This window comes from Opisthorchis viverrini, assembly GCF_000715545.1.
Source record: "Opisthorchis viverrini unplaced genomic scaffold opera_v5_150, whole genome shotgun sequence".
Taxonomy (NCBI): domain Eukaryota; kingdom Metazoa; phylum Platyhelminthes; class Trematoda; order Opisthorchiida; family Opisthorchiidae; genus Opisthorchis; species Opisthorchis viverrini.
In genome coordinates, this window is record NW_008751806.1 from 373386 (window position 1) to 385745 (window position 12360).

At 43.4% G+C, this 12360-nt stretch overlaps 1 protein-coding gene across 1 annotated transcript in view; it reads left to right on the forward strand.

The window, feature by feature from the left end:
* The window catches only part of T265_06875 (hypothetical protein), a gene marked incomplete at both ends in the record, with an annotated part of 12367 nt that extends 2626 nt beyond the window's left edge, over positions 1–9741 (forward strand). The window contains 3 exons of the mRNA XM_009172263.1: positions 1277–1439; positions 7957–8080; positions 9554–9741. Of these exons, the coding sequence (XP_009170527.1) occupies positions 1277–1439; positions 7957–8080; positions 9554–9741 (475 nt within the window). The remainder of the gene's footprint in view (positions 1–1276; positions 1440–7956; positions 8081–9553) is intronic.
* Between the last annotated feature and the right edge of the window lie 2619 nt (positions 9742–12360).

Genomic DNA, 12360 nt, shown 5'->3' on the forward strand with positions numbered 1-12360 from the left:
ATATATATATATATATTAGGATACATAAAGCTTTCCTTCAAATTCTCCTTGCCCCAGGTCCATCCATCTGGGCATACACCGATGACCACTGCAACCTGAAATCAGCTTCGTCTGTTGGTAGAAAAGGCTATGCAGGGACTCGCACCTACGGCATGCCCCAGCGGGGTCCATCTGGGCATACACCGATGACCACTGCAACCTGAAATCAGCCTCGTCTGTTGGTAGAAAAGGCTGTGCAGGGACTCGCGCCCACCTACGGCATGTAAATACTGAGGTTTAGTCTTACGAATATCTTTCCAGTTTTGCCTCACAATCTTCTTTGCATGTAAACTGTGTCCTATGCTTTTTGCACACTTTGGCAACCTCATTTATAGCCGGAAAATAAAACCAAATAACGTCGCTATTGGCCGAGTTCGCGTGGCGTTCATCACAACGTTTTTGCCGTGTTTTGAAGCCAATGTGGTTCTGCTCAGAAGTTGCTTCACCAAAGGAGACCAATTGTATGCGACGAATTACACACATTTTGTCATGGTCTACCGTGCACCGCAATCAACGTACACGTTGATCATTTTAGTATAAAATGGTAATCACCTTAATCACATCACCAAGTTCAGTAAGAACGCATTGTCTTGGACCCGGATAGTGATAGCTTTTCAGACAGGTACGTCGAACATTTTACATTGCTGTGTGTCATCTTTGATCATCATTATGGCTTTTTAAAAACGTTGTTAATCGTAAATTAACCTCGAAAATATAACCTTTCCTTCTTTGGTGTGGTTCTACAAGGATAACTTTCTCGAGGACATCAGGAAGACTGTTCAAACTAGTAAGATGTGAATGTGGAAAGCCGAAATTCTCTTAGGGGTTGTTTAGTCACTATCATGAAGAGTCAACTTCTTCTCGGCACACATTGGTTTTATTGTAGGTTTATTTAAGACGTTTTTTCTGGAGGATTTCTTTTGAAAATATCAGGATATAGAGGTATAGAATAACAACAACGTGTATCAATATAGTATGAATAAACACTGGGCTGTTTGACCGCAAAGTACTCATATAAGTGAAACGGGGTCGCTGTGTGACAAGCACGGGTTTTAGTTTTCAAAACATTAGGCGTGATTTCAAACCGCACTCAGCTACGTCGAAGGTGCTAGCCAACATGGAAAGAAAGATAGAAATTTCGGGGAGTGGCTACATTTGAAGTTTCGTTCACTCAGATGCGCAGATTGAACTGTTAGAAAACATACATACGCATATATATAACATGACGCTGCTGTAGCACCCTTTCGGTGCCTAACTGCCATGCCACCCGAAGGAGACGCGAGGGCTGGGATACTCACACGTTGCCCAAGCCTGGACAGTCGAGAGGCAGAGGTCGGATTCGAACCACGGACATTTCGGTCAGCAAATTCGCGCTCCAACCACTTGGGCCATCTCGACCCGTTAGAAAACACAGCCTTAATCTGTATCTTTCTTGTACAAGATGGTTGTTTTGAGTTTGTGTATCAGATTTTGGTGGCATCTTCTGAAGATAAACTTGTTTGTTATTTCTGATTATATGACAGTCTTCGGGGTTAGCTTTTAGTCCGACATAAACTGTCCAGGAGTTCCAAACTGGACTTGCGCGCGAAACCTCAGTGCTTCTCTTCTCTGGAATGCGGTCTTCATTTTGAGGGCTGTTCGACCAGTGTTTACTTTCAGTTCCTCAGTAAAAAATCCTCGACTTACCAAGGCTTGTGGCCTGATTGACATAAACTTAACTTTATCTATCGAGTCTCACAAGCCGGTAGTGTTTCACGTTTTATATAGTGGTGATTTAACAGCAATGGGCATCCTTTGAAGAATTCATCAAGTGAGTCAATGAGGTTCGTCCGATTGCCATAACATCCTGTTTACTTCAAAAACCACTGCCCATTAATTATCAAAACCTCTGTAAATGTCAGCTAAACGAACATTGTAAACAGTTTACTGCGCTGTTTTGTATTACGGCTGAGGGTGATATTTCATATTTCAGGTAGAGCTGGCTGACCCACAAAAGTCGAGAGGTATTTTAGGACTGTTCCGTGCTTTATGTGCAACCCACGAATTCCCGAGGAGTTTTGAGCACGGGACACTTCGTTAGTGGTATTGGTTAGTACAAACCTGACCTTCAGCGCCATGCCTTTATATAAAACTGGTAGTAAATTCTAGTGACTTTCCAGTTGAGAGTTTTGATTCAGGGTATGCAAACAAGCAACCAGTATAAAGCCGTCAAAGTCCTCTTATTCCGTACGTTATGAAACTACCGTATGCAAGGGCAGTAAAATATTAAGGCAGATGAATATCCATCCGTTTCTTCCCAGTGAAGAACCGTTCTGTTCCGGGACAAGACCTCCGAAAAGGAACTGGGAGCATTTGGCCCCGTTTCCTTTCAAAAGTGACCACATTTTCTGAGAACTTGGTGAACGAGACAAAAGTTGGCTGTGACAGCTGTTTCACACATAGCGAACCAGGATAAGCAAGCCCCAAGCCTAGCTGTTCGATTAATTGTGCTAAATAGCTCTGATAGTGACTGTCTCATGGGCACGCCAGCAGAACGTGGACTGGACAGTGGGCTTCATGTTGATTGGTTTAATTGCACTTGTTAAGGCGATAAACAGATTAGCAGGAAGCTTGATCATCCGGTGACATCTCAGTCAATTTTATTGTGATTATTCACATACGCAGATGAATACTCCTTTCAAAATGATACATTTTGTCCTCCAAAACGAGTGGAGATCCTTCAACTTATTGGGAACCATTCTAACCATGAGAAGACAGTCAACAAGGAGGCATAGAGGACAGGGGAGATGTGAGATTTTCTGTAAGCTATTTACGCAATAAGATTATGTGCGGCTCAGATCGCACATTGGTGCTGCAGACAGACCAAAGTTTCATCAACAAAACGCCAGTAAAAGATGACTGACCAATTAAAAACATCGCTGGTTTACATCGTAATGGCTGTTATTTCGGATACATTTGAACAAGCATTCGTTGGAGTGGAACTCGGGATTCGTCTCTAAAATTAAACAAGATATTATATTTGAAAAATACACCCATTTGCAAATCAGTGTGGTTCTCACGAGAGACTCAACTGGATCTCTCATTTTTATGATTTTCAAATGAGTGTATTTCTCGGAAACAGTCCTATTTGGGTTCAAGTAGATCATAAGGTTGACGGAAACTCGGAGACTGCGCCTAACTGATGAGCCCCGAGAAGGGCAAAACCGGTCGTGGGCTGTCAAAGAGTTTTCAGCAACCTTGTGAGTAGTTTCCTTTAAGAAAAAAAGATATTACATTTTTTATGACAGGAGTCTATGCGGAACTGCTTCTTCGAGGCAGTTGTCTGCGCTCTCCAAACAAATATCATTCGGACACTTAAACGGTGGTTGCAATGAACCTACATTCTAAAATCACAGACATAAAAAATTGCAGAAATTGTTTTGCCCGTCAAAAGCTACACAACCCCGCACTGAACCTTTGTGGAGTAGGGAACATCTGTCAGATCAGAACAGGCTGTTCACTGAATTCCGCGTGACGGAGGCATATCAATCTGAACAAAGTGTGCTAGCTATCGCAGAACCCTCACCAGTCGACGTGGGCTACGGGCACAAACCACGATAGTAGTGTTGATTGCAGGAAATTCATTCCTACTCGCAATAATAATTATGATATTGACAGAACGGTTTATAGATCGATACGTGGAAAAATTTCAATCTTTTGATGGTTTAAGACAGTTTGAAGTCCGTATTATGCAGTTCACCATCACACGTGGCCACAAACATCCGACTATTTGAGATGGCATAGAAGAGCAAAAAACAAATTAAAAACACACGGCAAATGATATGATTGATGTGATGAAAAGCCTTACTCAGACATTCGAATGAAAGAGAGGACAGTAGATTTTTCCACAAAAAAAACACGTTCGATCGATTCAGAGGCATTGAGATATGTCGCTTAGAGTCTGCTTGGATTCTCTGGAGTTCACGTGACGTTGTTTTCACGGCGCTGTAATGGGGCAAGCTGGTAGTGTACAATCAGACCACAGGCATAACCATGTTCGTTGTACAACGAAGCTACCTAGAAACAGACAGACCAAACCTATCCCTTTGCGACACTTTTGCGGAACTATTCTAGTAAATAGCTTTAGGTTCTTTCACTGTCAGGCGCGACAAGACACGCAGATACCACAGAGAATGTTGTAAAGAGTACATCGTTCACCATCAGCTAAATTTCACCACACCGGACATACGATCAAACATCGCTAACAGGGAACTCATATATCATTAAAGAACAACTAGTCTGCTTGCAATACCCACGGAGAGTTTGTATAACAGCCGGGTGTTGCCGGCTGCGGGAGAATTTCGATTGAAATTCTTTCCAAAACAACTGGGACGTGGTCTCTTCAAGGTCCTAAAATTTACTAGAAAGGGAACAACCGGAATCTATTCCGGTATCTATTGAGGTTGGTCTCTCCAGAGTAGAAAGGATAACGTTATGTCTAATCCGTCGCTTCGAACCTGCTCATCTAAATCTTTAATTTTCTGGTCAACAAGTCACATTTTTGTGCTGTCATGTTAAATGTGTATATTGATCCAACGCACCAAGTGATTCGTTTGACTGTCCTCGGTTAAATAACCAGATCTAGTGGGGAATTTAGAGTGAATTTTAGAGCCAAATGCATCAAAATTTTCTGAAGAGAATTCCTGCTAATCAGCAGTCGGAATGAACACCTGGCCAGGAGACGTCGCATTTTGGGTTGGCGTTGGACATAGCAATATAAACACTCCCAGCTCTCACCAGCGCTCACTACTTGTATAATCAGCTGGATCAATGTATTGTTCATGTTATGACATTTGAGTTCGAGCGACGACCCACAAGAAGAGGCATACGAGAGCAATTCTTAGAGGTGACCAAAATATATCGGCTCTGAGACACCGGCAAAATATGTCACCCTCATATGAATAACCGTGTTCAATTCTGCTCATCATTATGGTTAATGAGTGAACTGCGGATGTCACGCGGAACGCGTCAAGTGATAAAAAAATTGATACACATTTTTGTAATGCTCAAGATACTAAATATCGATAATGTTCATGGAATTTTTGCTCAGTCAGTTCAGCGAGGCTTCGTCTACACAGCACCGCCTATAACTTTCCGATAGTCCACTGACGGCTCAAACCTTCTTTGGACGCATTGGAAAGATGTGGTCCCAGAGTTTTCATCAAACGTAAGCAGTGGACTCAAGTTTCGCTCTTATTGGAGCTCATCGGCAGTGCATGCCTTTGGTCTTGCCGAGATATGAACTATGCACATCCGATGTGTGTGGCGAGCGTATTACCACTATTCGAGTAGCGCCTGCTGGACGTGGGTGTCCGCATTATCACCTCTGAAGAAGCGATGGTGTTCACAGTCGAGCGTGACTGGTACCCACAAGGCAACTCAAGTCCAATACTCACCTCTTCTGCCGTGGACTCACTAGAATAATTGCACCAGGAAAGAAGTAGGACCGTTCAAAACAAAGTCATAGTACGTGAATAAGTCCAATGCTCACCTCTTCTGTCGTGGACTCACCAGAATAATTGCACCAGGAAAGAAGCAGGACCGTTCAAAACAAAGTCATATGTACGTGAATGTATCGCTTCCTCATAAGAGTTGACAGATGCTGACCGGATCACCTAAACTGCCTAACATCTCCAAGCACCTAGCTGAGACGTCCCGACCCTTCATGACAGTGAATCTCTGCATCCAACTGAACATGACAGCCGATGCGAGTACTTTATGTGACGTGAGCTGTATAGCCTTCCTCTGTTGGACTTGAACACAATTTTGATGAGCTCAGCGCACGTGCACTTTCTGAAACAGATCATTCCATGGACCGCATGAACCTGGCTCTAACAAACTCACACTGTACATCTGGGACATTCGGTCGTCGAATTGTTCATTACAGTATCGACAGAAGACTTACTTAAACAGGTCTAGGTCCAACTATTTGCCAGATATGTTAAAAAACTCAACAATAGTCGCAAAAATGCGCGTCCTGCGAAGGGAAATTATCGATCAATCAACACATAGTCAAAGATGACTACGTTTGGCGCTTGGTGGAACAGTTCTAAACGGGAACAGACTGTATGAGACGGTGTACTGTGGTACGATATGCAACCCCACTACGCTTTTCAGTGTTTCAAGCTCGCTGTGGAACCGGTAGATAGTAGCGCAGACACGCAGTTTTGTCACACAGTCTTCTACTATTGTATACACAAAAAGACGCAGTTTAGAAGGGAACAGTACCAACTACTATGTTAGGACATCATACAGTTCAAACTGGTATGGGTAATCCACAGTCTTTCTGCGTAGTAACCTGTTCAAAAAACCGGGATCAGTAGCTAATGACTTTAATGATATCGTTATGATGGCCCAGGTCTTACACCCATTCGGTGTCCAGCTGACATGCCGCCCGAAGGAAGCTCGATGGATGACATTCTGCCTGGTTGCCCAAGCCTAGACAACAGTGGTTGAGCTGCCGAGTGTGGGTTCGAGCGAAGACGTTCCGGTCAGTAAGTTCACATCCCAACCAATGAGTTTTCTCGAACTCGTAAGCCTATTACCATTGAGAATATCACGCATGCATGGTACTGGTGCTTAGCAGCATTTGCTGTCAGCACACACGTTTGGTTTTCAAAGATTCCAAGAACTCTGTAGCTTCTGGGTATGCACCACGCGTCATGTGCACCCAAACGTAAGCTACTTGGTCTCTCTCCTGGTATAAGTAATGGTCACCGATTAAATTCAGTATGTTTGCGCCACAACAGGCTCTAAATACCGTAAATCTGGGCAAAATGCTCAAGTAATCAAAACTAACGGTCGCACATCTGCCGGAGTTCAAAGTGCTCCATGTAGCGAAGAACGGGGTGTTGATTTTGACATCACTCACACGATCAACTGTTTCGTGGTCACATTAAGTGATTTATGCGTGCCATAAAGTTAATATTCGACATGATGAATAGCAGTGCCTAAAATTTTCTAAAACTGGTGAAATATATATGCCGAAACGTAAATAGCAGACACAGTATATGCAATAAAACTTTACTGATCTGGTTTTATCTCACGAAATTGAAAAAAATGATTTTTTTATGGAATAGAATGGGAATAGAATGGGATCACGGGAATTCGATGTTGAGCGGTGTAACTACAAAAATAAAAATTTCTCCTACATCTTATTTGTACCAACTCTTGAAGATCCATGGAACAAACGATACGAACTAAAATTGTGTGAGAAAATTTGAAAATTTTTACCAGGTATTTCGTCCTGCAATTGAAGCAAATTTAAGCTGATATGTCGATAATCTTTGTACGGCCGCTTCATCCTCATTGGGAATCATCAGCATTGCACGTCTTGAGGAACTTCATGTGACGTCCTATTCAAACTGCCGATCATTTGCTCATGGCAGAAAGTGCTCGCAATAAAACTACTGATCAAGATTCGCGGGTTCGAATCTACCTTGAGTCTCGAAAGATGCGCACTAATGGCGAATCCAGTAAGGATGCAACAGGTACACAGTTTTTCTCGGCTTTTCAGCACAGATTTACTTCACTTACAGGAAGAAATCTTCGTTGAAACATTTGTACTGCCGCGAAATTTTGGTAGACGTGTGGTTTCTGTTGACTGTCTGTCCCACTGTTAACGGATAACTTTTGGAAGCTGAAGTTGCATACCACACTACTGAAACCAGTACAGTAACCGGCAAAAGAAGAATAGATTTTTACAGAAACCTGTTTTAGTTATTTTCAGTGTTTTCTGAGGCAGGTAGGATAGAGCAAATGCTGCAATACCGATAATTTTCAGTAAAAAAGACGAAATTTAGAGCCCCTGAGATAATTCGTCATTGAATCTCTGTGTGTGTTTAGGAACAAACTCATCAAATTTTTGCCTTGTTTCAGAATGTTACAAATGACAGATACAACAAGGAAGATTTGGGCAGGAGTCGTGGCTTACAGGACCCTTGTATTCATCGTAATCTATCCAATGATCTTGGTTCCCGTTCCACTTTTGAATCCCGGAGAAGTGAGTCCTTTACTGTCCAGAGGTTACTAAACATTCTTTGACAGCGCACTTTCTGCTCCGCCTGTCTTCCGGCATAGCCCCCTAGTCTCGGTCAACCTTATGTTTTATGTGAACCTAAATTTGACACAATTCTAGAAATACACCTATTTGGGTTTATCGGGAGACTCGCCTGAATCCTAGCCAAATCTTCTGTTTACAGTATTCATCGACTTGATGTGCTACACAAGGAACATCTCGTGGTTCAACTCAAGATATCACTGTAGAGTTTCCTGATTCATCAGCTGAAATATGACCTGGTCTATTTGCACCATATACAGCTGAACAAGAATGTCGCCTTCCAGAGGTTCAGCTGAGATTCATTTGAGTCTTCCGTTGATACTACTTTGAACACTACTCAAATTATGTGTATATGGCTTTCCACTTAGCCTACTGAAGCTGGCACTATGGCGTACGACCAAGGGTTATGGTTTGAAGGCAAGTTGGAATAGAAAAACAAGCTTTTCCCTTTGATTCCGGCTTGTTTAGCAGAATGATGTTGAAAAATTCGCCATCTGAATTAAGGACATTCAAAATTTCAAAAAAAAACTTCACTCCGTGTAGTTGGCCTGATGAAGCTTTTGTGTCAAAAGCGAAACGTTGCCCAAATAAAAACTACCGATTGTTTACCAAGCTCTTCTGAAAAGATTTATAATCAGTTTCCTGAATACTGATATGATCCCATGTTGCGTGCTAACAGCAACCCAACATGATCAGATTGGTAAGCCAGTTTATTGCATAAATGTGTGACAGTCGTCTGAGTTCCAAGATATCGGACGAAGTATTTTGAATCGTCTCTACCCCTACTTGGTGGTCTGCAATCGTAATACGTGCAAACCGATGATTTAGAATGGCTAACTGAAGGGCAGCTCGCAGATTGCGCTTTACAGAGTACAGCGGGATAATCAACAAGCACGCGGAGACAAACCGATACGGTCTAAGATGTTGAACACTGGTAAGGCACAACTTCACCAGTAACGGTCGAGTAGTACGCTAGGCCGACTATGCGAAATATATCTTAAAGAGGGGCGGATGTTCTCTGGGTCCACCCTTAACATCAGCTTTGCGTCAATCTTTAAAACTCCATATTAGTGTAAATCCTGGTTGGTGGTTATTCCAGAGTATGCGTGTTCGATGAACATGAAGTTTTACAAGGCTCCCTGGTTGATGGGAATCCACGAACAACAGAATCAAGTCGGCAGTTCATCAGGTGCGACGAACACAAATTGAGAGTTGTGGTGTTCGTTGAGGGACGACGTTTACTCTTATCCGTCAGATCACAAAGTGACGGAATAGGAAGGAATACACAGTAGCCCAATGCGAAATGGAGAACTGGCTGTGAAGCCTATTCGGTGGAAAATGGACCTTGTTTGATTAAATTTTGCGGAAATACCTGATGACAAGTCCCTACACTGTAAAATATACGTTTTTATCCAGATCACTCTTGTTTGAAATCCGTCTCCTGCCCGGGTGCGATCACTCGGTTTGTTCCAGACCAATGTGTCGGTGTGATGACCCCGACTTCGTTCCCATTTCCGTTTATTGGTAATGCGAGAAAGGACCCTCCAGATGTCTGGCACACGAGACCAGAGACTGCTGGAAGAAAGTCGACTGAGGGGCGGTGAACAGGTAAACATGTTCAGAATTGGGTTCCTGGTCAGCCAATCGATCGACACATCCTGGATAATCCAATCACTCGCAAGTAAATATGTCCGGTTGTGCACTGGCGACGACGCTGACGATCAGCTGATTGCGCCCTTCTCTCTGCTCCAAACAACAAATCAATAAACGACTGAAATGAGTGAAAAAAGAGGAAATTTAACAACTTACACTGGATAGGAGCAATAGAACTCGATGAGAAAACGGCTGTTTACATGCGTTTCGCATATCGCATGCGGAAATCATCGCACCATCTTGATATGTGGGCGGAATAGGAACTGCGAATCGCAGGAGAGCGTGGAAACGGAAATATGGAATGGCTTTCAAGGTGTAAATTGCGGTAAATCTACTCGCACATCAAAAGTACATTTAGATAAGTCCCATAAATCTGTCAGAGTTTTCGGTCAGGAGAACCAGTCCGCATTATCAGGTACTGAATTTGTACCCGAAATTCTTGAGCAGACTGATGTGAGAAGTGAAAAAGCAAAGATTGGGGCCGCTCCAAAGTGCCGAACTCTCAACAGAGTTCTGGATGACATTCCATCCGTTTTGTCCAGAGTCTTCCGAAGCTCACCTGGGATGAAAAACCGCCTAGCATATTAGCGAATATGCACTCACTTACAAACTAATTTGGTTTTTTGACTCATCTGGAAACCAGCTGAATCTCTCGTTTTTGATGATTCCAGGCAACTGAATGCGCTGCACCAGGTTGCCTCATGTTTCAGTCGCTACGATATTCGAGATATCGCGGTACATGTATATCTTTGTAAGCTACTACTCATAAGGTTGTTGGAAATCCGTCGACAGCCCACGATCGGTTTCGCCCTTTTTGGGGCTCATCAGGTAGGGGCAGTCCCCGGGTTTCCGTCAACCTTATGTTCTACTTGAAACCAAATGGCACGAAATTAGCGAATATACACTCATTTGCAAACTAATTTGGAGCAGTACATTACAAAGATATACATGTATCGCGATATCTCGAATATCGTAGCGACTGAAACATGAGGCGACCTGGTGCAGCACATTCAGTTGCCTGGGAACATCAGAAACGACAGATTCAGCTGGTTTCCGGGTGAGTCTCGGGAAGAAACAACTTAGTTTGACAAATGAGTGAGTGTCTATTGGCTAATTTGGTGCAATTTGGTTTGAAGTAGAACATGGGGTTCCGGGGACTGCGCCAACCTGATGAGCCCCAAGAAGGGCGAAACAGGTCGTCGGCTGTCGACGGATTTCCAGCAACCTAATGAGTAGTACACTACGCGTGCTATATTGTTTGATTTCACTCCACTCCCTCTATCAGCTCGGCCATGCAGTTATACAACTGTACCCCGTTCTACCTATGGGATGTTCTCATATCCCACGAATTCTCAATCGCGCTACGCCCAGGAATGAATGTCCGAAACATCCGTGTGACACAACGATCTTGTCAAGGTGATATATCGACCATTGTGATTCCCTGCCAAAATGTCTCGTCTTCATGTGCATTTAAGCTGCCTTAGTAATAATTCTAGAGTCTGAATCTGCGCGTTAGCATCTTGAATGAGTCGCATTCCCCTGGAGTGAATACGAGTGCATCAAACAGGGCTGCCACGCTCCCAATTCACACGTGCTCCAGGTATATGAACAATGAATAAAGTCATCACTGCTCCCTTGTAACACTGCGTGCGGTTTATGGCGATCGTCATCAAACTTGGGACCATTTGAACTTGGCGCGTTTTTCGATTTCTCGTGCTCTGATTGGTTGAAGGCTTCGATTGGTCCCGTTGGTAGCGGACACTATTTGTAAGTGAAGTCGATCTACCCTGAAATGTAGAGTGGCATGTATAACTGTTCGCTCCTCCTTGAGAATCATCAAAACACGCAGTTCTGTAATGTATGTGAAGAATCGAACCGACAATCCTCTGGTTTGAGCTCGACACGGCCCAGTGGTTAAGGAGCGAACTTACTGGCCGCAAGGTCCGTGGTTCGAACCCGACCTGTGCATCTCGGCTGTTCCTGCCTAGGCTTGGATAACCTGACTATCGTATCTGTCGCACTTCCATCGGGTGGCGGAGAAGCTGTGAACCCACAAGGTGCTATCGCTGTAACCTTCGGTTTCTAGTCTAAGAGTACTCAGTGGATAACATTGATGATAAGTCATTCGTGGCAGAATGATCTTGAGGAATCAAATTCCTATAGGTTCGTGAGGTACACACTATTGATAGTTCCCAGCGAGGAGAAAATCTCTACACAGTGCTCAACGGCTTCTCAGGATAGACTGACTCCACTTGCATAATGATAAATTTGTTGCAAGTGTTCTTTTGGTTGTTTGCTGACAAGACAGGACGAGACGAGAGGTGTTTTCTCAATTCCTCATTGCCGCCATATTTTCAAATTAGACTCTTAACGGATTTGTGGAGAGAGATATAAAATTACCAACATGTATTCGAAGATGACCAACCTGGTATTCCGATGAGCACAGAGTCTCAGTCAAACTGGTTTATCTAACTAGAAAGTCCGTGCCGAATACGGAACCAAGGAGTATTTCTAACGAGAACTTCCGGATTGAACAATACGCTGGTACTCCTCAAGAGGCGCGAGACAGA